Below are 23,744 nucleotides of genomic sequence, written 5' to 3'. Positions count from 1 at the left end.
GGTCTGCAACACCAGGAGTCTTTTTTTTTTCTCGCCCCAATGCAAAATTGTGTCCAAAATAGAATACAGCTTCCAAATACGTTGCATTTGCAATGAGGTAACAGACCATTTGGATTGAGTGTGACCACTATGATAGGAAAAACTCACAACATTTAATTTGCACTTGATCTATCCAATATAAAGCTATAATTCCCAACAATCCGTCCATGTACATGCCAGAGCGTGCAAATGCAAATGTAATCAAAGGGTTTTATTTTACATGTGGAAATAGCTGCCCCTTGATGTTGAGATGAGAGACACTATTCATACATTCACTTCACCTCAAAACTTTCAAAGACGGTGTTACAGAGTCGCATATCCCTGAACGCCCTGATACTGGAGAGATTAATAACAACAAAAGAAAGTGGGGAAACAGACTAATGCCCATCATACCATGCGGTATTATGCAGATGAACTTAGTGCATGCCTGGGCAGCTTCTCTCTCTCAGTGAGGGCTTGAATGAGGAGGATTAGTACCAGATGTTCAGTGGGACGCAGTTTGCCAGCCAATAAGTAGGAGGGTCGTTTGGTTGGTCTGTGGGAGGGGACTAGTCTCCAGTGTGTAAGCTGCAGAAAATTTATTCTAACAGGTAGTTTAAAAACCAAACAGGTCAAGAACAGCAAGGCAGAGGACATCTCTTCAGTCGTGCTGCCTCTGTGGATGAGCGCTCCGCACCATGCTGAGCAGGAAGGGCTCCTGTGCGGGGATGATGATGAGCGCGGCGCCCGCCATGGACCGAGGCAGGGTCGGGGAGAGGCTGCAGGCTGCTCTGGCCGGGCTGCAGGAGCTGCATCTGCTCCGGGACAGACAGGGCGAGATGGTGAGCTGGGCACTCCGGGTGGACCGAGAGGAGCCGGTCACCTCGGTGCGCGCGGAGCCGGAGAGGCAGAAGAAGATGGGGGCTGAGGAGCAGCGGCTGGAGGCGACCCTGTCAGCGCTGAAGCAACAGCTGGTAGGGCAATGTTTCATATATGTTTAAAGTTAAAAACCTGGAAAATACATTTCTCAGCCATGAACATTATGTCCAATGCAATTTTGATTCAATACAAACGCACCTTTCCTTGTATGTTCAGATTTTAAAAGATTATTTCTCTTTAGAATAACCCCCCAGTTTGATTGTTGTCGTCAGCTGATGCTCATGTGCATTCCGTTTTCAATTATTACCAGACACACTTTTTTTTCTCTCTCAGCTGGGGGTAGGAAGTAAGATTGGTGTCATAAATCAAGGTTCACTGCAGGGCTCACAAGAGGTTTAAGTCGTGTCTATGCACGCGCACTGAGTGCATGTGGACCGTAGGAGGGCAAACCTCAATCATTAACGGCTAATGTCAGGAAATGCACTTAAAAAAAAAAAAGTGAATTTTGCTGTGGATGAGGATCTCTTTCCTGTGAGGCCTCTGAGTGTCAGAGACAGCTGGCTCTGTGAAGTTTTCCATGACAGGCTTTTTCCAGGGAGACTGCTGTTATAATCATTTGGAGGAAGCACAGGGATTAAGGTGCCAGTCCTTGCAGTCGTACAGCACTGGAGAAAAGCATCAAAGGGCGAATTGTGAAGTGCTCAACTAACATGAGGTTTACATTTCATTCCCATGCATCCAAAATAGAGTTGCTGCTGATTGTCAAGCCAACTTATATTAAGGGGGGGGGGGGGGGGGGGGGGGATTTAACCAACAGCTGTAAAAGAACCCTTCTTATCAAAACTTAATAGAAACCATGTGATCCTGCATGTGTGCACAGAGGCTGCAGCATTAATTAAGTGGCGCATCATGCATGTAATAAAGTCCAGATTTTATTTTAGGAACCACTGTAACAGTAAAGATCCTGCTCATGCTGCGAAACAAGCAATCCTTCATCCCCCACCCCCAAGCCTTCCTCTTGTAGTAGTTTACACAATGGCCAGGCCTTCGCTGTGGGGGAGAAATGAGTTACCCACCACTTATTCCTCCTTGCTCCCCCATGTCCTGCTGGGGTTAATCATCAGCCACAGCTGAGTTGCTTTTGTTTCTGTGATGTACATTAGAGCTTCATTTATCTAAAGAACAGGCCATGTTATTGTACATATATTCAGATTTTTGCAGAATATTTCTTTGGCACGCTTGCATCTGTGCACCAGGCCAATATACAGCATTTATTGTTGTCAGCTGCACAAATTAGTCTTAGAGTGTAACTTGAAACTTTTCAACTCCTTCTTGGCTGAGAATGTTTATTAAGACTGAGATTTTATTGCTTATTTTGCAGTCTCGTCTTCGCAAACAGGATGTAGGCTTGAAGACCCACTTGCAACAGCTTGACCAGCAGATCAGTGAGTTGAAGCTGGATGTGAACAAAGCCTCCACAGAGCAGCTGGAGAGTGACAGCAGGCCAAGTTCAGGTGTGTAGGTGCACATGTGACCACAAAACACACTATAGTTGTTTACCTTCATCACAATTGTTGCCACATGCACCCGACTGGTGATTGGACACCACTTCACATGAGATTGTTTCTCCTTTCATCAGGTTTCTTTGAGCTCAGTGATGGCGGCTCTTGCTCCCTGTCCAACTCCTGCACCTCCGTGTACAGTGAATGCTTATCCTCCTCTCAGACGAGCCTTCTTCTGGTTCCCACGAGTCCTGCTAATTGTCACATTAGCCCACCACCACTGCAAGTTGATGTAAGCCGCCGACGTTCTGCTGATGAGACCAGCACCCATCCCAACCCCCCACGGGGCACAGGATTCCATCTGGGCAGCAGCAGGATCAGAGCAAGTGCTACAGGCGCCGAACAGGCACGACCGAGACCTGTGTCAACAGGTAATCGCAACTCTCATTCTTTGGCCACAGACTCTCCTGTAGTGATAAGAACCACCAACAACTATTGTTACTAAGCAACTCAACATATATTTTGCTCCATAATAACATGTAATCTTTCAGTGGGTTCATGATTTGAAAACTGAATGACTGTTTTTGTGGTTATCAGGTGATCTTGACAGAATGATGGCTCAGGGGCTGGGCTGCTACAAATCTGTGGATGCAAAGAAACCTCCAATGTGTCCAAGCCTGAAGACTTCTGTAATGGACCCCAAGTTCCAGCGTAATCTGGAATCTCGCAGCGGGAATGAAGTGTACCATTACCCCAGCCCACTGCATGCTGTTGCTCTCCAAAGTCCAATCTTTTACCATGGAGGAGAATCAGGCACACCAGGACATCTGGAGGGGCAAGGACCCCCCACAAACTTCTATGATTCTCTCCAGAGGACACAGAATGGTTACGAGTCAAAAACCCTGGGTTACATTGACAAGATCCTCCAGCGCAGCATGAGCAAAATCCAAAGTGACACAGATACAGATACTTTGGATGCACACAGCAACTATTGCCGAGAGTCAGCTGAAGATGTAACAGTGTTGTCTGATGTCTCTCAGAAAAGGGTATCTACACCAAGGCCTCTTCCAACTAAGACCACAAACACCACCCCTCATGAAAATGACCAGAAAAGACACTGCATGGCATACTCCAGCCAGGAGTCAGCTGATAACTCAAACCACAAACAACCACAGAAAGGCCCAGAGGTTTCTTACCGGTACTCCTATCCTGCTGCCATGAAAGAGTATACCTCTGATGAGGTCACCTACTCGTCATTAAAGAAGAATGATAAACCAAAACCAGGCCACACCAACATGGAAAAAAACTGGTCTGAGAAAAGATGTGCAGCCAATCCAGAGTCAAGACCACATGAGAGAAATGGTCATCGACAAAGAGCAGCAATGATTCACAGTTCCAGCACCGAGGAGAGCCAATGCTATGAAACTCACAATGGACATACAGCTTCACCTGAGTTTGTCCATGCCAAGTTTGTTCCTGCTGGATCTCAGAAGGTCAAGGTTCGGCAGGCAGACCGCAAAACTAAAGCTGTCAAACTGAAGCGAAAGAGTAGCGACAAGCCAAGAGCAATGAGGCATCATCACAGCTACTCTTCTGGTGAAAGGACCAGAGACACCGTCGCTAAGGGGGAGCTAAGAAAATTGGTTAAGGGAAAGCTGAGCCAGAAATTAGCCACTGGACAGACAGAGGAACACCGACATGGTACAGGCTCAGACTGCTGCCCCCATAGTCCAGGATTCATGTGCACCCGCAAGGGCCAACTGAAGCTGCATCCCCTGCCGACTGCCACCAAATCCAGCAGAAGTCGCAGAATGCAGTGTGTAGAGTTTGAGCAGCCTGTCGAGCAAAGGAGGAGGAGGCAGACAAGCATGAAATGGCAACCAGATGTTGATATGTTTCAAGCCTCTTGTGCTCAGTGTCAGCGGTCAAAAGAACCCCAAGCTCGGGCCCAAGGGAGAATGCAGCTGGTCCGCAGTGTGAGTGCCAAACCAGGTCAGTGGGGAGGACCTCCACGCCCCTTCCACTCCTCTATCTCGTCCAATTCATTCTTCCACAGTCTCAATGCCAGATATCCTCCAGCACCATTTCAGGTCTCTAGCCGTTACCCGCCCAGGTGCGAGTCCGAGTACTCAGCTGAATGTGCCTCACTTTTCCACTCCACAATTGCTGAGAGTAGCGAGGGAGAGATGAGCGACAACACCACCAATCGCTTTGGAGATAGTGAGTCAAGCCAGAGCTTCCAGTCCCTCTCAGACTCTGACAGCAGCCTGTCCCTGGACGATGACGGGGACCAGGTGGACAGCCACGAGGAGGAGGGAGGCCTGGTTTGGGCTGACGCTGCAATGGGGCCCACCGCCGCTGGACGACCCCTCAGGCAGCTCCCATCCCAGCCCGAGCCAGCAGCCTGCCGCATCAAAGCTTCACGAGCCTTGAAGAAAAAGATCCGTCGGTTCCAGCCGGCCTCCCTGAAGGTCATGACCCTGGTGTAAAAAGCTCCTCCAGGCAGATGGAAAAATCTTTATTAAAAAAACAGATCTGTGGGAACTGCTACAACCATTTGCCTACTCTTAAAGCAAACAGGAAGGACTGATTTGTTTAAACTAAAAGAATTAAACCAAAACTGTGCAAAATTGTTCATTACTTTAAAGCATGTATAGCAAAATTGTCACATTTAATCTTGATTTAAAGACAAATAGTACTTTTGTGTGCTGTAATCAATTTTTTTAATTGCATGTGGCTGCATTTGTCAATTTCAAGGACATTTCTGCAATGAAAATGTCTGTACTTTAAAAAAAAACAACAATCTTTACATTTTAATGGCAAATTACTTTTCCATTTTGTTTTTGAATTTGCTTATTGTATATAATTTTTTCATGTTCCACTCCTTAGAATAAACTCATATTTAATGAAAATGTAGGCAGTTTGCTCTGTTTTTTCTTCATGTATAATATAAATGAAATATCATTCTCCAGCATCTTATAGTACATGTTTCTCCCCATTTTAATATACATTCCAAGTATATCCTTATTTCATTGACCTATTAGACATGTTCCGGGAAAATAATTCTTCATTTTTAATCCTCTCAAATGTCCTACTGTGACTGACCAGTTTAGCATAGAGAGCTTCCACAGCTCCTTATCTCATTTCCTGACTGCAGCTCTTGGTTTAATAAGCTGCAGCCTCAGCAATCAAACCGGGCAGGCTTGTTTAATTAGAGGGTGTAACTTATCTGCCTTGTTCATTTAAACACAAGTAAACACTTGCACTTGTAAACACACAGTCAGTCTAGCAAGACATTAAGAGGATGGCAGCAGAAGTTGGGGTTTCTGAGGAGAGCCACAGTTTAAAATAGAACAGCTAGTGTGTATGGCAAAAGGACGCGCAGGATTTAGAAGGAATGACAGATGATAAGAAGCTCCTCATTTCTGAGCTGTCATGAGAAGCTTAGTGAGTGGGCAGCTGCACAGAGTTGCCCAATAATCTCATTCCCAAAATCTGCCTTGGTATCTTTCCATTAAAATTCTTTCAAAGGCGGGGTGAAGAAAAGGACACTCGTGAAGGTAAGCGGCCCAAACATCAGTCCTCTCCATTTCGGTCATATGGAATAATGTTTTCTCTCATCACACAGCCACCATGACCTTAAAGTTCCCTACTAAGAAGCTTACAGGGCTGATAAACATTTTCAGCATTTCATCAAATTTTGCTTTGAAGTCATGCTTCCCTGCAGGGATCCCGTCACTGTGGAGACCATTATTTTAAGACTCATGAATCATTTATTTAGTCAAACTCTTCTGCTCCATAAGTAAGAACTTTTCAGACTGGTTTCACAAAAGAGAAGGTTTTTTTTTGTTTTTTCAAATAAAAGTGTTATCAAAAGAACATATGTTAATTCAGAAGCATTCACTCCTCTTTTCTTTAAACACAAGGCAGGTTCAAAGGGCAAAAACCCCTCTAACACATCAATAGACATCATTTTAAGTTTTGAAACTTAAAATGAAACCACAATGGAAGGGGCTTATTAGGGCTGGTACATCCAGATGACCTCTGTCCTCTCCGTCAGACAGACAGCAAGTCTTTGGTGGGATTAGCGCTGTTGTTGTCGACCCAGCTCGGAGGGAGCGTGATGGGCACTGGACTTGTCTTTGATGTTGTGGATAGAAGGACTGTGTCGGCTTGACCTTGCGTGCCTGATGACCTTTCCAGTTGTAGAGCTGGCTCATCTGTGAGGGAGCATCTCCTCATAATAGAGAGGTCAGGGGCCTCGTTGTACACTCGCCTTTCTTGTTTCTGTGCAAGTGTATTTCTCTGTGTTTAACAAGGCTCTCAATTGCTTTCTTTTGACCCCCCCCCCCCCCCCCCCCCCCACTTTGGGTCTTTAATGAGAGGGTGAATCCACCTGTCGACTGCAAGTCCCCATGCTGCTATTTGATATTCAAAATAAATATGCCGGATCTATTTGTACCGTGACTACATTGTATAATTGGATGCTGGATACAGCTTAGGAGTGAAACCTCGGAGAATTCAATTGCAGGTGTACAGGTACTCACTGGCAAATAGGATTCACTTATAAATGTTGTTGTTGTTGTTGGAAATTGAGGGCAGATTACAGACACAATGCTTTATAGAAAAAGTCCCAGTGGATGGATTTCCCACTGAAGGACTATAGATGTTGATTCGGGCCAATGGTAAATTATCACATTTAAAGAAAATCTTTCCTTATGAACCCACAACAGCAAGTTGGATCATTTAATCACCACATACGATAGGTAAACGTGTGCTTTGGATGTGTTTTACTTTTTCACAAAAACTACATTTCCATTTATTTCAATTGATAGAGGTACTGAAGGAACCTGAAGATCAACAGATTACTCATCCTTGCATGTGTTTTTGAAACCAGTTTGCTGGTCAGCGTCTAGTGCGGTTTAAATTACTGTAAGTGTAAATCTGCCCTCGGTACCAGTACAGGTGAGCTAAAGCAGGGAACGGGACACTGAGCTGCTTTGGTCAGTGATCTTATTTCTTATAGGGTCACTGTGTCTTATCTGACAATGTATTCATAACCACATTATTTACAATAAAACTGTGGATTTATAAAAAATTTGACCTTTTGACATTGTTCTCAAGATGTAAGTTTTGTGACCGTGTGATATCTGTAAAAACAAGAAAAAACACTGCGAACAATTGTAAGTGCGAGCAGAGAAAGGAGCTAGAACAACAAAGGGTGCGCCATGGCGAGACACTAATTAAACTTTGACTTGGTTCACATCGGGTGACAGAGGGAGGAGGGGCTCTCATCTCACGTGTGCATGAGGTAATCCCAAAACCCAACAAGCACCCAGCCCTTCCCAGTCTGTCTCCACACTCAAAACACATAATACCCGAGTTGTCTCTGGGTTATCTCTGCGTCAGTCATTTCAACATGTCCCTCAGAGCATGTTTGGTCCTCATACTTTACCTTGTAGTCTTAAATATTTCTCTGCATGTTGTCGAGACGGTGTTTCCTCCCTGGTGAGCGAGAGCTCTGGGCTTCTGATATAAGATGTGGATTTACTATGTTGACAAGTCTGAGCTCAGAAACTCATTACTTCCCTGATGAGAGGAGCTCTTCACTTCAACCCAAAATGCAACCCTGAAAGCGGAGGGGGGGGACGTCATGCCTTTCCATCGTGCTGCAAGAAGGATTAACTTTAGTCTTAAGATGTTTAAATATCACCACCAAATCAGATTTGCTCATAAAAACATATAGAGTTACAGCTAGACTTAGTCAAAGGCAGATGTTGCAACTCAGAGTCGCAGGTTTTTGCTGATGCGAGGACATTTTTTGCAAGCCACAATTTCAGCTCTGACATAAGCTTACAGAATAAATACCACTTAAACCCCAGCCACAATCACATAACCGTTTGGATGTTGTATAAAATGTTGTAGGATTTTGAAATTTGAATAATTTGATTTGTTTTGAATTTGATTATAACCAAGTGTGTGAAACGCTGTGGCCACTTCATTGCATCAGTTGATCTATAATACAACATTTGGGACATGAGGAAACAATAAAAGAAAAGTTCTTGAAATATGACTTTTTTTTAAAGATTCTGTAAACACATGATAATTTCTGTCATCTAAAAGATTGCTTTGTACAACACGAATTTGAAACTGAGTTTAGCAAGCTTGCAAATTAGCTCCAGATTGTTCGCCGAGCACTACTTTCTCCTACAAGTTGATGCAGTGGGTCATTCTAGGACAATTCATTTGAAATAGTGTCCATGGGATGAGTTATAACTGCGGTGGAATAAATTGATTTCAGACCTGCTTGACAAAAAAAAATAAAAAATACTCGTCCAAATGAAAAGCAGTTCCATACATGGATTTATTAAAGTTCTGAGTTAGTCTTGAATTTCTCACTATGTTTTGTCTGGTAGAGTCTAATTTAAATCCCCAAACACAAGAATTTACAAATGGTTTCATTTTTTGAGTCCAGTCATAAAATACATGGGTGTACATGTCTCTAAAAACTCAGCCTCGTGAATTAATCTTCCTTTTTTTTACTGGGAGCCCAAAATTCAGTTGCGGTCAGGGTTTGTCGGTGTGCTAGCCGAGGCGTCCACAAGCACAAACTTAATACAGTAAAACTATAAATGAGGGCAAGTCAGCTGTGCATACATCGAGCACACTGATTCTTATTTGAGGTCACGTAAGCGTCTCCATCTGATCTGTGGACTCTACAATTGCCAAGTCTTCTGTGGGATTTAGTTTGTTCTCGGTTGAACAAGAAAGGATGGCGCAAACATCTGCACTTGTAGATATAACTGTAAAGACGACGATGGCGCAAGCTTGAATCAACTAAGTTCTAACTAAAAACCAATAAAACTCAGACAGCCAAGATCAACAATGCAAACCAACGGACAAAGATGTCATTACATCAATCTTACATCTAACGTCTAATCTATGTTGTGTTTTTATGTTGTTGTTTTTTTACCAATTTGTGTGTGAAGAAGGACTTCAGAGGCTCAACAGGTCTTTTACTATGAAGCTATTTTGCTCTGATACATAGAGAATGTATTTTTTAAATACAGTGCAAGAGTAAACCCTCCCAGAAGAAGGCATTGTCCTTATGTCAACAGGCCAAAACATGTAATTATGGTTCAGTATTAACAAAGCCACCGCCATGAGTATTAATGCAAAACAGTTATTTCAAGTTTACAGCAACACATCCACAGGAAACTTGTCAATATTACTGAACTACATCTTGACTGAGAATATAGGCTAAAAAAAAAAGACATCAACATAGCAGAATTCTGTTTAAACATGGGGAATTTTGTTTGCATGGGTGAGTTTCAGTCAATGGTTGTAAAAGCGGTGCTTGCTGTTCCTGATTCCATAGTTTCCTCGCAAATGTTAAAATGTTCAAACAACCGTTGCTTGGAATTCTGAGCTGTGAGCTGTGAATTCACATCTGAAAGGATCAGGGATGTACGCAGTCGACTTCAGTGACTGCGTACTCTTATTGAGATGAGTGTGTTGACAAATAAATGTGCATGCTTTTAAGATACTCAGTTTACAAATGTATATGCTGTCTCAGTAGACTTTGTGTGATTTATAAGGATTGGCACATAAGATTTGGGTTTGAGGTTACTCTCTACTGTTTTCCACAAGCTCTTTAATGCAGACACAGACGAGGAAGAAAACACTTTGGGGAACCAAAACGTACTCATAATTGGTTGTAAACTAAAGTGTTGCAGAGTGACTAAGCTGCACAGTTAATTAAGTTTACAGCATGGTGTGATAGCCTCCAGTGAAAACAGTGAGATTCACCCGGATCCTCTGTCTGCGGCCCTGATCCTGGGGGATGGGCTCTTTAGCGTGTGTGGTGCCTTTTGTCCCTTTGCTTACTGTACATCTGAATGGGGCTGGACCGGAATGTCCAAGCTCATGAATGTCAATTGTCTTGAGGGCCTGGGTTAAGAAGCAGGCTTCTCTGCGTGTACAGAAGTGGACAATGGAGATGAAGAATGGAGAGACAAGGCGATAGAAAGTCGAAGAAATGACCGGGAAGAGATGAGAAACTGAGGATGAGTGTGAAAGATCCAAAGCACAAGAGACAGACCATGAAGCCGGATAAAATGGAGAAAAAAGGGCACAGGGAGACGTACAATGTCGGACTCCTGCGAGGTTAAGCTGAACCTTTCCTCAAGCACCACCTGCTCCTCTTTAAGCACATCCTGTCATTTAATACCTAATCCCTTCATTCACTCCGGTGTGTTTACTAACCATTGTCTCAACTCCCTTCAAGCTGTGGTCAAGAGGTGGTTCAAAAGTTCGCAGTGTGTGGAGAGCACGCACTCGGGGTAACAGAGGGCATTGTGAGTGCATTCGCCCCCGGCCAAGCAATTGTGTAGGTCATAGAAGGAGACTGCATGCAAGTGAAGGGGTCTTGGGGTTCTTGCTTTTGAGGCCAGCATCAGTTACTTTTTTCAGCACGAACAATCCAGAGCTAGAATGATAATTACACTGATTTGTAGTGCACTATAATCCTCTCTGAGTTTCAATCAGTCTGAAGATAACTCAGCATAAATAATGACAAATACACAGATTCTCATTGTTAATGTTAGCATCATACAATGACAACAAATTACAAAACAAATTATGTTGTTGAGGAAGAATTCGTTAGAATTGTTGGTAAAATAACATTTGCATTGGAAAATCACAAGGACAATGTGGCTGGACCCAGCCCAAGTAAGTAATTAAAAATGATCCACTTTAAGAACGTATTTTTCATTCCTGACGTATTATGATAAAATTGGCTGAAGTAAACCAATACTTAATTTTGAAAATGTGTATTTTTTTTTCTCCCAGTGACCAAAAAGAAGGAGCTGGATGATGTCAGTTTTTATGAATTATGAAGTACTATACAATTAGATACCATTAAACAGTCACAAATGCATTAGGTAGGTAAGGAGCAATTTTTACTGTAACTTGAGTATTTTCTTTTTTTTTTTTATAAAAGTACGATGACTTATAATGAAGTCAGATTTTGGTAACCTAACAGTAGATATACAAATTCTATACATTTCAACCTTTATTATGAAGTCAGGGGAAGATTTTACAGCCATTCAAATGATTTAGAATTTTCTTTTTCAAAGATGTTGCGGGTAATCAGCCTATACATGTTGGAACATACCACTCAAAGCCATGAATGCCACAGTGACACTGGGAGAAAAAATTCTATAAGGACCTCTTAACACCCACCACTGTCATGTATATCGAGTGATCTGATCGTAAGTGGACAGCTCTGAGTAGCCTGTTGACACCTGGCATCTGAATGTGTCCCTACATGCGCTGAATGATGATGAGTCAATCCACATCATTTCTTTTTACAAAGACTTTTGCAATTCAGTCTCTATGTTTCAGGATGAAGACAGTGATTGTTCATCCGGCGACGAGAAGGAATGTCTGCAGGGACAACCAGTGCAGTCTTAATAAGGTTCCAGGAGAGGTTATATTGACCTGTAATGTTGTTAACGTGTGTACTTTTAGTGGACAAGAGCATTGCACGGTAAAGACAAAGCAAGGGTCTGAATAAATCTGCAGACAAACAAGCTTTCTCAACCAAAAACAGTGCAGCCACGTGACCACACAAATGAGTGAGACCCGAAAAAATGAGACAAGTAATCCAGTAATCCTTAAAATGTGTCCTTATTTGGCTGAAACACGCTTCTGTTTCTTGAAGCTCAAAGTTTGTTTAAAAAAAACAACAAAATAACTAGCTGACTCTTATAGAACAAGCTTTCGTGCTTGGGTAGTCAGAAATAATTGCTCCACAATCCCCTTGTAGGTTTCTGGGACACGACACTAGGTGTGCAGATTTCAAAAAAGTCATGAGCTCATGAGGTAAAACAGCCCAGCAAGTGCATTCGTGAAGACGTTTCAGGTAAACAATGCTGTTTCCTCTTTTATCAGTGGCAGTGTTTCTGTGAGGATGTCCTGGCAGTTTTATGAGCAGGATGTCCTGTGTCAGCTCAGAGGTCTGCCCCTCTTTTGTCAACCCCGAGGCTTTAAAACTGCTAAATTGAACCTCCCTGGCCCCACATATCCTCAGAGAGCTTTAACTAAGTTGCTTTATCTTGCATTTTCTGGCCTCTGTGGGGTTTGTCAACTGGCTTCACCAACAAAAACACCAGTTCTCAGTATGAACAAAAACAAGGCTCAGCCCTTGTGAAGCGGCTCGAGAGCTCTGGAGGAGGACATCAAAAGAGGGGCGAGAGTGACAGCTGGTCCTCCTCTTGGTCTGGCCCCCTGATAAGATCAGAGTGACAGGGGAACATGGTACCCAACAGGTACCTCCCTCCCACCCCAGCACTCTCCTCGCTGCTCCATATGGCTATTATCAAGACCCTCACCTATCTACATATCATTCTTCTTCCAAGTATTCAGGCTTTTTCTTGCTTCAACAGAAACATCTGTAACATGTGCTCTTTTTACAAGTATGCATTCATTCCCTCTTGCAGAGAGTTCTGTGGGCTTGTAATCTCTTTTCTCCCGTTATCTCAGTTATCACCGCTCACTATTTGTCTGCCCTTCACGTGTGACTGGTCTCCCCCTGCAGGACGCCATAAAGCAGTTGGGAGTGTTCTCAATGACCACTTGCTTCCTACAGCTCCAAACCTAATGCCCTTTAGTCTAACACCTATAAAGATCTCCTAGACTTTGGGCAAAGGCTCCCTCTTGTCTCGTTGTAGCTAATGTGCTCCAGTTAAAGGTGGCTGCAGCTGGCATGTTGTGAATTGTCAATATTCTGTTAATTTTATGAGCACTAAACTGTTTGGTAAACTCAACGTTGTATGACTCCTTATGCTCTTTGCCCAGGTCCATGCTTTTCCTTCTTATTCCTAATTGCTTCCTTGTGATGAGGAAAAACATGATCAGTGTAGACACGATGACAAATTAAAAAGTGTGTGGGGGGGGGGGGGGACGCACACACATTATTTTTTTTTCCAGAGCATGGGAGGTCATCCAATTAAATTTGATTCAGCTGGGGGAAACTGCTCGTTATGTGGGAAACTGCCACATTTCCTTGGGGTCAGTAACTTGCTGTTGGGTTTGTTTGTCTTTGTCTCCCAGGTATAGTTAGTGGTTAGCATGCGCACCCCCATAAGAGGCAGGTCCCAGCTCGCAGGTGGAAACGATCCAACTCTGAGAAATGGTGGAAGAGAATAAGCACACCCCGACTTAGTCTCTGTTCTTTGTATCCTGTTGTTTTGTAATAGTCTCTATTTCAGCTTTTATTCTTCTTCTTCCTCTTTTTTTGTCTGCGTGTCTTGAGGCAAGAAGCAAACAAACAGAAAACTGCGGAGCAGACAAATGTAATTTCAGCTGGCTCCACTAACACGTTGCAGGACACCCTGAGGTCTTGTCTCTGAGTTGATTTGGACACGGCGGCCCCTCTCTCATCGCCGGGGTCAGAGGTCGTGCCGAGAACCGGCTGATCCTCTGTGTGGTATCAAGTCACTGCACCTATGGGAAACATAATGACGACAGACAGGTTCCAACTGTTTTCACCACTACATCAACCAGCAATACAAAAAAAAAAACAACAACAAAGGTTTACAATCTGTACATGACTCAAATAAGTTAAATAAATACATGGATGTATGTAGCAAAAGACTTTGAAGTATTAACCATGTACAGGGAGCTCACTACAGTAAAAGTAGAATACTTTTATTAATTTTCTTCCATTTCACTTCTTGACAAGTAAATTGTTCATCAGATTTGCTGCTTATACCAAAACTGTCTATTTCTAAATATGTGGTACCACTTAGGGATTACAAAAGTATAACATTTATATTATAATAGTAATATTTATATTATATTTACACACATTTCCTTACTTTCTGTCCATGTAGGATTTTCTTTCACTTCTGTGACTTTTTAAAATTGAACAAAAAAAACCCAAATTTTTTAGGCCACTCATATAATAACATATAATATGTCTATATTTACATATATAATAAGATCAGTTTTTAAGTGCAAAACTGACCAAATCCACACTTTCTGAGAAGGGCACAAGTTATTGAGTGAAACAGTAATTGTAATAACTTAAATGCAAAGAATAATCAAAACACAATTTGGCATATTTTTAAGTAATACATGGTAAATTAATATTAAAACAAAGGGACAAAAAAGAAAGAATTGATGTAAATACATTCACATGTGACAAGAAAGTTATTTTTCAATGAGAATGGGGTGATAAACATTTTGAGTGATCAGTATTTTTTGTGTTTTCATATTTGGATCGGTGCAGTGCTTCAGCCTTTGAAGCATGACACAAACTTTCTGCTCATGCTTGAACCTCCTTAACCTTGTGGACCATGGAGAAAGTTCCGCTGATAAGAAAGGACATTTCTCAGCAAAATACTGAGTAAAAAGTTTAAAGTTACATTATTTATGTTGATTTGAAATGTGTGGACAAGTGTGTTTTCACAGTGGTTCTTCAAGACAACATATGGTGGCCCTTCCTTTATCGCTCCTGGCTGTTAGCACCACAGCTTCCTGGCATAAATATGTTAAAAGGGTGGCAACTGAACTTCCCTTTATGGCTCTTAAGATAAACATTAGCACCTGACAGTGAATGTGCTTCCAGATAAACTAAGATTAGTGTTTTGATTTATGCCCTGCTGGCAAAGATGAAGGGACTTCAGAAGAAAGGCCATCATGAGCGGGCGATGGCTAATGTTTCATGATCTAAACAGCAGAAAAGTGGATAGATCTTGTGGATCTGGACCGCAGCTCCATGAAAGTCCCCCCACAGGCCTGGATGATGACATGTGGATGATATGTTTATATGGGGTGTGTGTACTGAGGCAGTAAATCACCACAGGGCTGCAGTGTAAGGAAGGGTGACAGCCTATCTGGGGCCCCATGTGTTTTTAGAGAGCAGGGGGCTAGTTTGGGGGTAAACTCTGTCACTCAGAAATAGGCTGACCTGGCAGATTTGACCCCAGAGGTCCTTTGAACAGGACAACCCAGGGTGACACTCTGGGCCAGTTTGTTGGGGGATTTGCACATGAAGGACGGAGGATTTAAATTGTCTCAAAGGAGGATTGCAACCGAGATCTCTCATCCTTTTTTTCCCTGTGTCTTCCATTAAAATAAAAGCAGCTGAGCTTCACATCTTTCAAAATTCCCATTGGGGAGTAAAATATGACTCTATTTTTCACTTGTAGCCCAGCGAGGTCAAGTTTTAACATCAAAGAATCGCTGACACGCTATCTAACTTCAGTTAACCATATGCTGAACTGTCAATGATAGACCCTGACTATCTGCACGGTTCATACAGAGGAGGGTAACTGATAAAACCCCCTGTAACATGACAGATTTATTCACAGAAAATGTATAGCATGGGTTTGCTTAAAAAAGGGGGGAAAAAATCCAAAACACCCCTGCCAACACTGTGTTGGTGCAAAGCACAGTGACTGAATACATGTTGTAGCTTTTGAAACATGTTAAGTAAACAGAGTGTTTTATTCTCAGATAAAGAGCTGATTTTAAACAAAACAGGCGAGCTAGGGAGATGTTCTGCTTCAAAACAACAATTACATTATCTTTTCCATGGGAACCTTTCACAAAGAGGCCTCAGTTTGGATTATGGAGTCACGCTATCTCAAGGCGCCACTCGACAAATGCCGTAATCATTTAATAGATGAGGTAAAAGATGACAAAAGGGCGACACACACATCCTCAGAGGCTCCTGTCAGACTGCACTCCAGCAGCCGTCTGACCTCGCTCACTATAAATTGACAGCGCCACACTCATGGCTCCCAAGCAGATCTATTCTATTGATTAAAGTTGGGTGTGCTTGAGTTGGATCAATGGCCATCCCTTTTCACCGCTTTTTACAATCTCCACCAAACTCATATCCTCCGTCGGAGAGATCGATGATAGCAAAGACATCCTGTGCAGGAGTGGGTGTACAGATCTGGATTTCCTCCTCTCCAGACAGGAAGGCTATTAAAGCCCAAAGGGGAATAAAAGGGAAAGAATAGAAGGAGAAGGATGAAGTAAAGGCAGTATGGTAGAGAGAAAGTCCAGCTTTGATGCCGGCTCTGTGTCTGTATCTGGTGTCCAGCTGACCTGTGCTTACAGAGCAGATTAGCTTTGGCAGTTGTTTCTGCAGAGAGGGGGAGAGAGAAGGTTCTAATCTAAAGCCGCGTAGAGATCCTGAGCCATGCAACATAAAGGCCAGAGTGGGTATACGCTGTGTAAAAAACTAAGGAGAACTAAAGGAAAAACTCATCTGGCCTCATCGAAAGTCTGCAGCACAGAGATCCATGGAGCAGATTAGAGTGTTTACATTAAATTGAGATTTTTATCCTGACATTCCTGTGGAATTAGGTAGGCTCGAGCCAGGAGCAGATTCTTGTCTCAAGCAAGCTATGTGTGCCTGCAGAGAGAGGCTTCTTATTTCAGTGGTGTGACAGACAGCGCATAAGCCAAAGCTGCACGCCCTTGCACAGAAGGGCACGGCTTGGGCATATCTCAGTGTGTATCCACCTAACAAACACCCCAGCTCTCCAGGAGATCCACTATGTGTTGTCATGGCAGTCCTCCAAACACAGTAGGGATGTATTTAGGGGCTTTGTACTTCCTGTGTTTACCAAGCGTCTTGGGCAATCCTGCAGTGAGGCACAGGAGGTTGGTCTCCACAACAGGCCACAGTGAAGTCTACTAAAACTCTATAGAGTAGAAACACAGCCAGAGAAGGGAAGCTAATCTGAGGTGACAATACTTCGCTCGGGCTGAGCTGTTACGTCACTTCTCCGTCTTGTGGGTAGAATGCTAATGACAGACATCCGCCCATCACTTACCCTTACTTCTCATCACTACTTACCTCAGCCACCACATCAGTACACTGCTGAACTCAGCATTTGACACATTCTTATGCACGGGCCAGGATGTCTGTGCTTCATAAGTGGATTTGGCCACCAGGAAGCCAGGCTGTTTTTATAGTAGGATCTAAGTAAGGGTAAGAGGACAGCGACCCATTTTAGCCTCACATCAACATATATAGCCACCTGCAATCTGGGTTGAAAGTCTAAGTAGCTTTTCCAGGTGTGACATCAATTCACCCCCAACATCCTTTCTACTCACTGCACGCACATGCACCAGTAATGGACTACTGTAAATCCTGTGTAGCACTGAGTCTGCTGGAGGGGCGGCAGCAGGGGAATAACTGTCATCAATCACCTGTTGTAAACATCTGATCAATTAAGCAGTGACATGAGCTGGTGTTTAGCATAATGAAAGGGCACGTCTGCTGCACCGTTGATGAAAGGATCTTTACTGTCCAGGCTTTGCACTTGCGGGAGTCAATATGACGGCGCTGCAACCTTTCAGTAAAAAAGATGTTGTCACAAAGTTGAAAAGTTGTAATTACTCTTTAATAAACAATAGATTACTGGTACGTACAGTAGCTATTTCAGTTTCAGATAATTGTTTGGCATTACTGTTGTGTAATTTGTTGCGTAATAATTACTGTTGTATGTCTTAGTGTGTTAACAACTGATTACCGTACACTTATGCAATTAGTAATGCGGTAACAATTACTGACATGTAAGTGGGCTGAGCACCTCTTACCTTTTTGTCATTTACTCAGTTGCTTTCTGAGTCCTAGTTTTGATCTAAATTACAAATCAGTGTCAAATATATTTGGGTTTTTATGATTACTACTACTACTACTACTACTACTACTACTACTACTACTACTACTACTACTACTACTACTACTACTGCTGCTGCTACTACTACCATCACCAATACTAAGTAAATGTTTGGGAAAATAAATTGTAGAAGTCTTACCAATTCTTGAGTATTTCTACTAAAATCATGAGGCAAACAAAATCTCCCAATGTATAATAAAAGTAATGTCAATTTTATATTGTAATGTGTCATGAAAACTTCACCATGGGTGAAAAACAGAGCTGTGTTAACTCAAGAGAAAGAGAAAGAAACAACAGTCAGCTGACTGCTGCACATTCACAGCGCTGAGCCATTTCTTCATGGCAAATCTGACATCGCGGCCCCCTGCAGTGTCCCATCCTTCATCCCTGGATGAAACTTGCCCCTAATGAGGGACTTAGAATCCCAGCCATTACTTCATCACTGTCCAGGGCCTGTCTTTTCCATCATGTTGTGCAGCCTATCTGCGCTTGGCTTCTTTCCTGCTTTACTGTTCAAAGTGCTCTGAAAAGCGAGTGCTGTGAGAATTCAAGAGGAGGCTAAACTCCGGTCTCACTGGTGTACGCAGATAAATGGTTTCACCACAGCACTCAAAATAAAGTCAGCGAGAGACCCATCAGCTCTGCACACTGATAATCTTGAAAATTGGGGTCGTTTTATTTTCAGAAGGGCCTCGTCATGAGTTCTGATGCATCTAGCGTGATGCCACTAAAGCCTTATTAACTCTATTGGCCTCTGGCCTGAGCGTAATTTTACAGGAGTGCTTTTATTCCTGATCTAACTGGATTTGATGTCCAAAAATAAACTCGAAACGGTGGATGGATATATATATACTGCGACGCAACATATTTTAAAATGTCATTAAAAACGTTCTCATGGTTCATGACAAGGAACTTTCCAAACTGGTCCGGTGTTCAGCTGGTTATCATTCACTGTTTCTGAACCACTGAAGCAAACATTGTCTGCTGCTATTTTATTTTTCAAACTCATTTCCTACTTATCTTTCCAAGTCAGACTGGTGCACATATTGGAAGATGAACATTGTAAACCCCCAGCGCTCCTGCATTGTCTCCTGCCAAATTGTGACTTTTGCTTGAAGATCTTTCTCATTATCAGATGTTTTATTCTGGAGGCAATAAAAGGATGCTTCTTCCCCTGCTAGTTAGATGGCTTCAAGTCTTTATCACCCCTCCCTAAAAAGAAATACCTTGGTGGCCTTCCAGGGGAGTCCCGCCCCATACTTTAAAAACCATTGACTTAGACATTATGTTGCGCGACCTTTGAAGAAAGTTGAGAATTGACCACAAATTACTGATGCAACTGTAAATCTGTTTTTTAACCATCATAACAAATCATTTTTTTTACAGACAGCGTTTTAACTGCTAAACCTTCCCGATTTGAACTCTGCAAAATTGCACAGCCACCCTCAGCTTGTTGTCCCCCTAAACTAATTACAGGGTGAGCAGTGTAATTAACCTGCTCTATTCTAATGTTAATGCTAAGATAACAGGTTCCCATTTCTGGTTATCAACATGTAATTACACCCATTATGCTGTCAAAACATTGAAAAGAAGCAAACCGTCAAATTTATTCGGCCTATCTATTCGCATTAAAAAAGTTCTTGCTGCAGAAAGAGTGCGGGCTCGGTTCAATACGCTCTGAGCAGAGAGTGTCAAAACGAGTTCCTCTTTACACACAAACACAACGTGTCTGAATGAGCTTTGGTGTGAGGGTTCTACCTCATGGTGTGAGGTGCTTTTTCATCTAACACCCTTTCACCAAATGTCAATTGGCAAATAAGCCCAAGTCTACCCCCAAAGAAGCCCCCTGATTAGACCCATTTTCTTTATAAAGGGCGGCAAGCAAGAAGATGCTAAACACAGGCAAATAAAGAATTATAGACCTTAAATGGTTTCCACCTCACACAATTCTAATCATTTTAAATCCTCTGAGCACACAGACACAGAGAGCACTCAAATACACAAGGCAAGCCCAGGACCACTGTGTGACAGTCGTCTTATTTATGGTACTCTTTTTCCCACAAGAAAACTGACTTTGGAAGCTTGAAAGGTTATCATCCAGCGATCGCAATAAGAAAGCAGACAAACAAGCTGAGGAAGTATGCTAACATGTCATCTGCACTTCAAAAGGTGCTCATCTCTGACAAGCCAAGGACACTACACAGCACATGAACCTCTCTAGAAGACCCCACTAAGTGGAAAACATTCCTTTTATGGCTTTTAAACTTTCGCTGCTGCAGGCTTGTTCCGGTGTGGTCATCAACAATGACTTGGGTGTGTATGTAGCGTGTCTGCAGCTCCACGCTTCCCTGATTCTTGTTTTGCTATCTGAACAGGCCTGAACGACACACCCCATGTCACTAATGCTGCCCCAGAGAAGACAGGAGAGTGGATCAGTCACAGACATGAGAGAACCAAGATATCTTGGACGCTTGACTGCAATCAGACAGATCAGTACAAACAAAAGCCATAAAGCATCTTTCATTCATGACAGATGACCAAAAAAAAAGCTTTCTATCTGTGCACGTGGTGAGAGACAAAGTTGCACAATCATATTATCACATTCATCTAAAAAAAATTTGTGGATTTACAGGAAAGCAAATCCATCTATAGATTCTTCATGGACAAAGCAACTAAAACAAGTGTTTGATGCTTTAAGCATGACCTCAGCCTTTAATTCAGCTTCTTGACATGTAATGACCCAATTATGTCCAGTCACCATGCTCACACTGGACAGCCAGTCACTGGGTTCAACCCCACAGGTGTCCAGAGTGCAAGCTCAGACACATCAAAAGACATCATTTATAGCCATTTTTATGGTCTGCTTAGTTTGCCCATTGGTTTTACGGAGATGTCTCTCTCGATACAGGAGGTTGTATTTTATTCCACATATCTTTTGCATGTCCAGCTGCAGAGTCATCTCGGTCGTCAATCATTGCAAATTTTGTGAAAGGCTTGAGGATCACAAAATAGATACAATAAATACAATAAAGTTTGGAAAATACTGCAGGAAAGTAAGTAGATAAAGTATAAGAGCATGTTATGTGTTGGTGTTAACTATTTCCCACGACTGAGATACAGGAACTCATTTTGTGTGTTTCACCACATTTAATTGCAGAAACTGCTCCCAGAATGTTGGAAGTGTAATTATGCACTTTAGTTAAGTGGAAGTACAGATACTTGCGTGCAGAAAAACTAATAAAAACAGAAATCCTGATTAACTTTTTAATTTACCTAAAACTGTTGCCTTTGGAATTAACTGAAAGTACAAAAATAAAATCTATCCTCTTGTGTCTGTTATGGTTTGTTTAGGTATGTTGGTTGCATTCATAAAGACCACATCTTCTTTGTGTTTCAATGTAATCTTCAATTTGATGAGAAAGATGCATAAATGCTCTGAAACAAAGGTAGAAAGCCCACGTGAGTGTTGAAGGGATGAAAATCTGATGAAAGATTTAAAAGCATTTTCAGAGGACTGAACAAATGATCAAATGTGTACAATGAAAGATATAACATTAATAAATTATGCAACTTGTTGAACAGATAAAGAGAAAAGGCACATACTGTTTGTCAGAAATCCCCCACAACCTAAATCTAAAACCAATATAATGTACTTTTATTTATATATTCATCTCCCACCAATATGAATATCAGATTTAGATTGCACAGTACAAATGGCACATATATGATTGTTTTCGTTTTTTTTTAATGTGCATGGTTTGCTTGTTCCAAACCCTACACCTAAGAGCTATTAGTGATTATTACTGTTTGAATAATCATTGTACTAGTTTAACAAAAGAAAAGAAATAAATAAATAATGTATGTAATCTTCATAGCTTTTTGTCACCTATAGTCACATCTTTTTGCTAAAGATATGATCATATTTCTTCAACAGACCAATGTTGCTGGCCACCACTAACAAAAGACAAAACAACAATGTGCATGTGATTGTTTATGGGATCTAATTTGTCTCAAAGGTCTGAGTCGTACACCTCTGGTCTATCTGTCCAGTCTGAAGGGGCTTCCCTCCCCCTGCTGCGTCCACCGCTGGGGCTGTGTTCCTGCAAAGGAGTAATCAATGAGTCATGTGTCCTGATTACAACCAGCTCCCTATGGAGCATCTTCAAAGGGCTGCAGAGGAGATTGAGGGAGAAGCATTGCTCTCCATGGGGTAATTACAAGTTGGGGCTCCAAGGTTTCTACTCCCCGTCTATGGACAGTTGAGGCTTAAAGACAGGCCAGTTAACAATTCAGCCGGTCCTGTTAGCGCAGTGGGAGGCTATTCCAACCACTGATCACCAACTGGTAGGGCAAGCAAACCAAAATTATACAAATCCACCCTTGTGGGCAACCAAAAAACATGTGCTGTAGACCAGTGTTTACTAGGTGAGAGTAACAAATGAGAAACAAACACTAGTGGGGACAAAAGATACAAACAGAGTGACATTCGGATTAGCTACAGCTGAGTACACGCCTGTCCATCCCAGGAAAACAAGCCAAGTGTTTGAGTGTTTATGAGTTAAAAGGGCCATAAAACTAGACAAACACACTTAAATGCTGTCTGGCTGTCTTCGGGCCTTCTGTTTTTCTCCACTGCATATGTGCCGTATAAGAATATTCTCACTCACACATATTTTACTCGAGACTGCAGATAATCTCACTCCAATGAGTTTGTCTTAGTTGTGGCTCTTCGCACCATAGTTCATAGTGTTACAAGTCTGAACAAAGACAATGGGGCAATCTTCTTAACAAAAGGTTTAATAATAGGTGTGTTAATTAAATAGATTTCCTTCTGAAGTGTTTTAGATGTGCAAGGACAGCTACTGAAAGCGCAGAGAGTTGTTATTAGTATTATTGCAGTTTGATGTGCAGCTGCCTCATGGAATCGAACATTATGCATCTGTTTTCTGTTTAGATGGGATCCCTAATCACTGCGATTAGTGCTTAAAGTGATGACTACATAGAAAGTTAATCAGGAGAGGTAGCATGGAGACAGTGTGGCTGACAGTGCCTTTGGGTTAAGACTCCAGTAAACCCCGTCTGCACGGCAGCAAACACAGAGGCCTGATCAGAGACAAAACAGTTATTAGCATTAGTTTCCTGTAACGAGAGGGAATGAAACTTCTGTGTGTGTGTGTGTGTGTGTGTGTGTGTGTGTGTGTGTGTGTGTGTGTGTGTGTGTGTGTGTGTGTGTGTGTGTGTGTGTGTGTGTGTGTGTGTGTGTGTGTGTGTGTGTGTGTGTGTGTCATCCAGACATCACACTATGATGTAAAAATCTCCTACCCCCACCCTCCCCCAATTATAAGTCAAAAATGTAATGTGAAAATTAGTTTCAGGATCAGAAGTCTGGGAAGTGTATGAGGCCGGATTGAGTGTACTTGCTGGTACAGAGTCAGTGTTGTCGGTATCTGTCAGGAAATTCCCAAGCGAGTCTTTCATAAAAACCTTGACTATGCTGACTTGTGAGTACTATGTAAAATCTACATTACCTTTTTGATGCATGCATCAATGTTGTAATAATTTTGGACAGACATTAATTGTGAACTGAACGTTCTTTGGAATGATGGCAAAATAATTGCAATCAAATGTTTCCAGC

General features: G+C 42.3%; 1 protein-coding gene across 1 annotated transcript; it reads left to right on the top strand.

Moving 5' to 3' along the window:
• Nucleotides 1–716: 716 nt before the first annotated feature.
• Nucleotides 717–5,275, top strand: dact2 (dishevelled-binding antagonist of beta-catenin 2; the record flags this gene model as incomplete). Its single annotated transcript, XM_080507472.1, has 4 exons — nt 717–992; nt 2,279–2,411; nt 2,537–2,830; nt 2,997–5,275. The coding sequence occupies 4 exons, from the start codon at nt 717–719 to the stop codon at nt 4,886–4,888; spliced, it is 2,595 nt and encodes an 864-aa protein (XP_080363598.1). The 3' UTR covers nt 4,889–5,275.
• Nucleotides 5,276–23,744: the final 18,469 nt, after the last annotated feature.

Source organism: Blennius ocellaris (assembly GCF_963422515.1).
Source record: "Blennius ocellaris genome assembly, chromosome: 13".
Classification (NCBI taxonomy): domain Eukaryota; kingdom Metazoa; phylum Chordata; class Actinopteri; order Blenniiformes; family Blenniidae; genus Blennius; species Blennius ocellaris.
The sequence above is the reverse complement of the archived record's forward strand: the minus strand, read 5'-3'. Positions and strand labels throughout refer to the sequence as shown.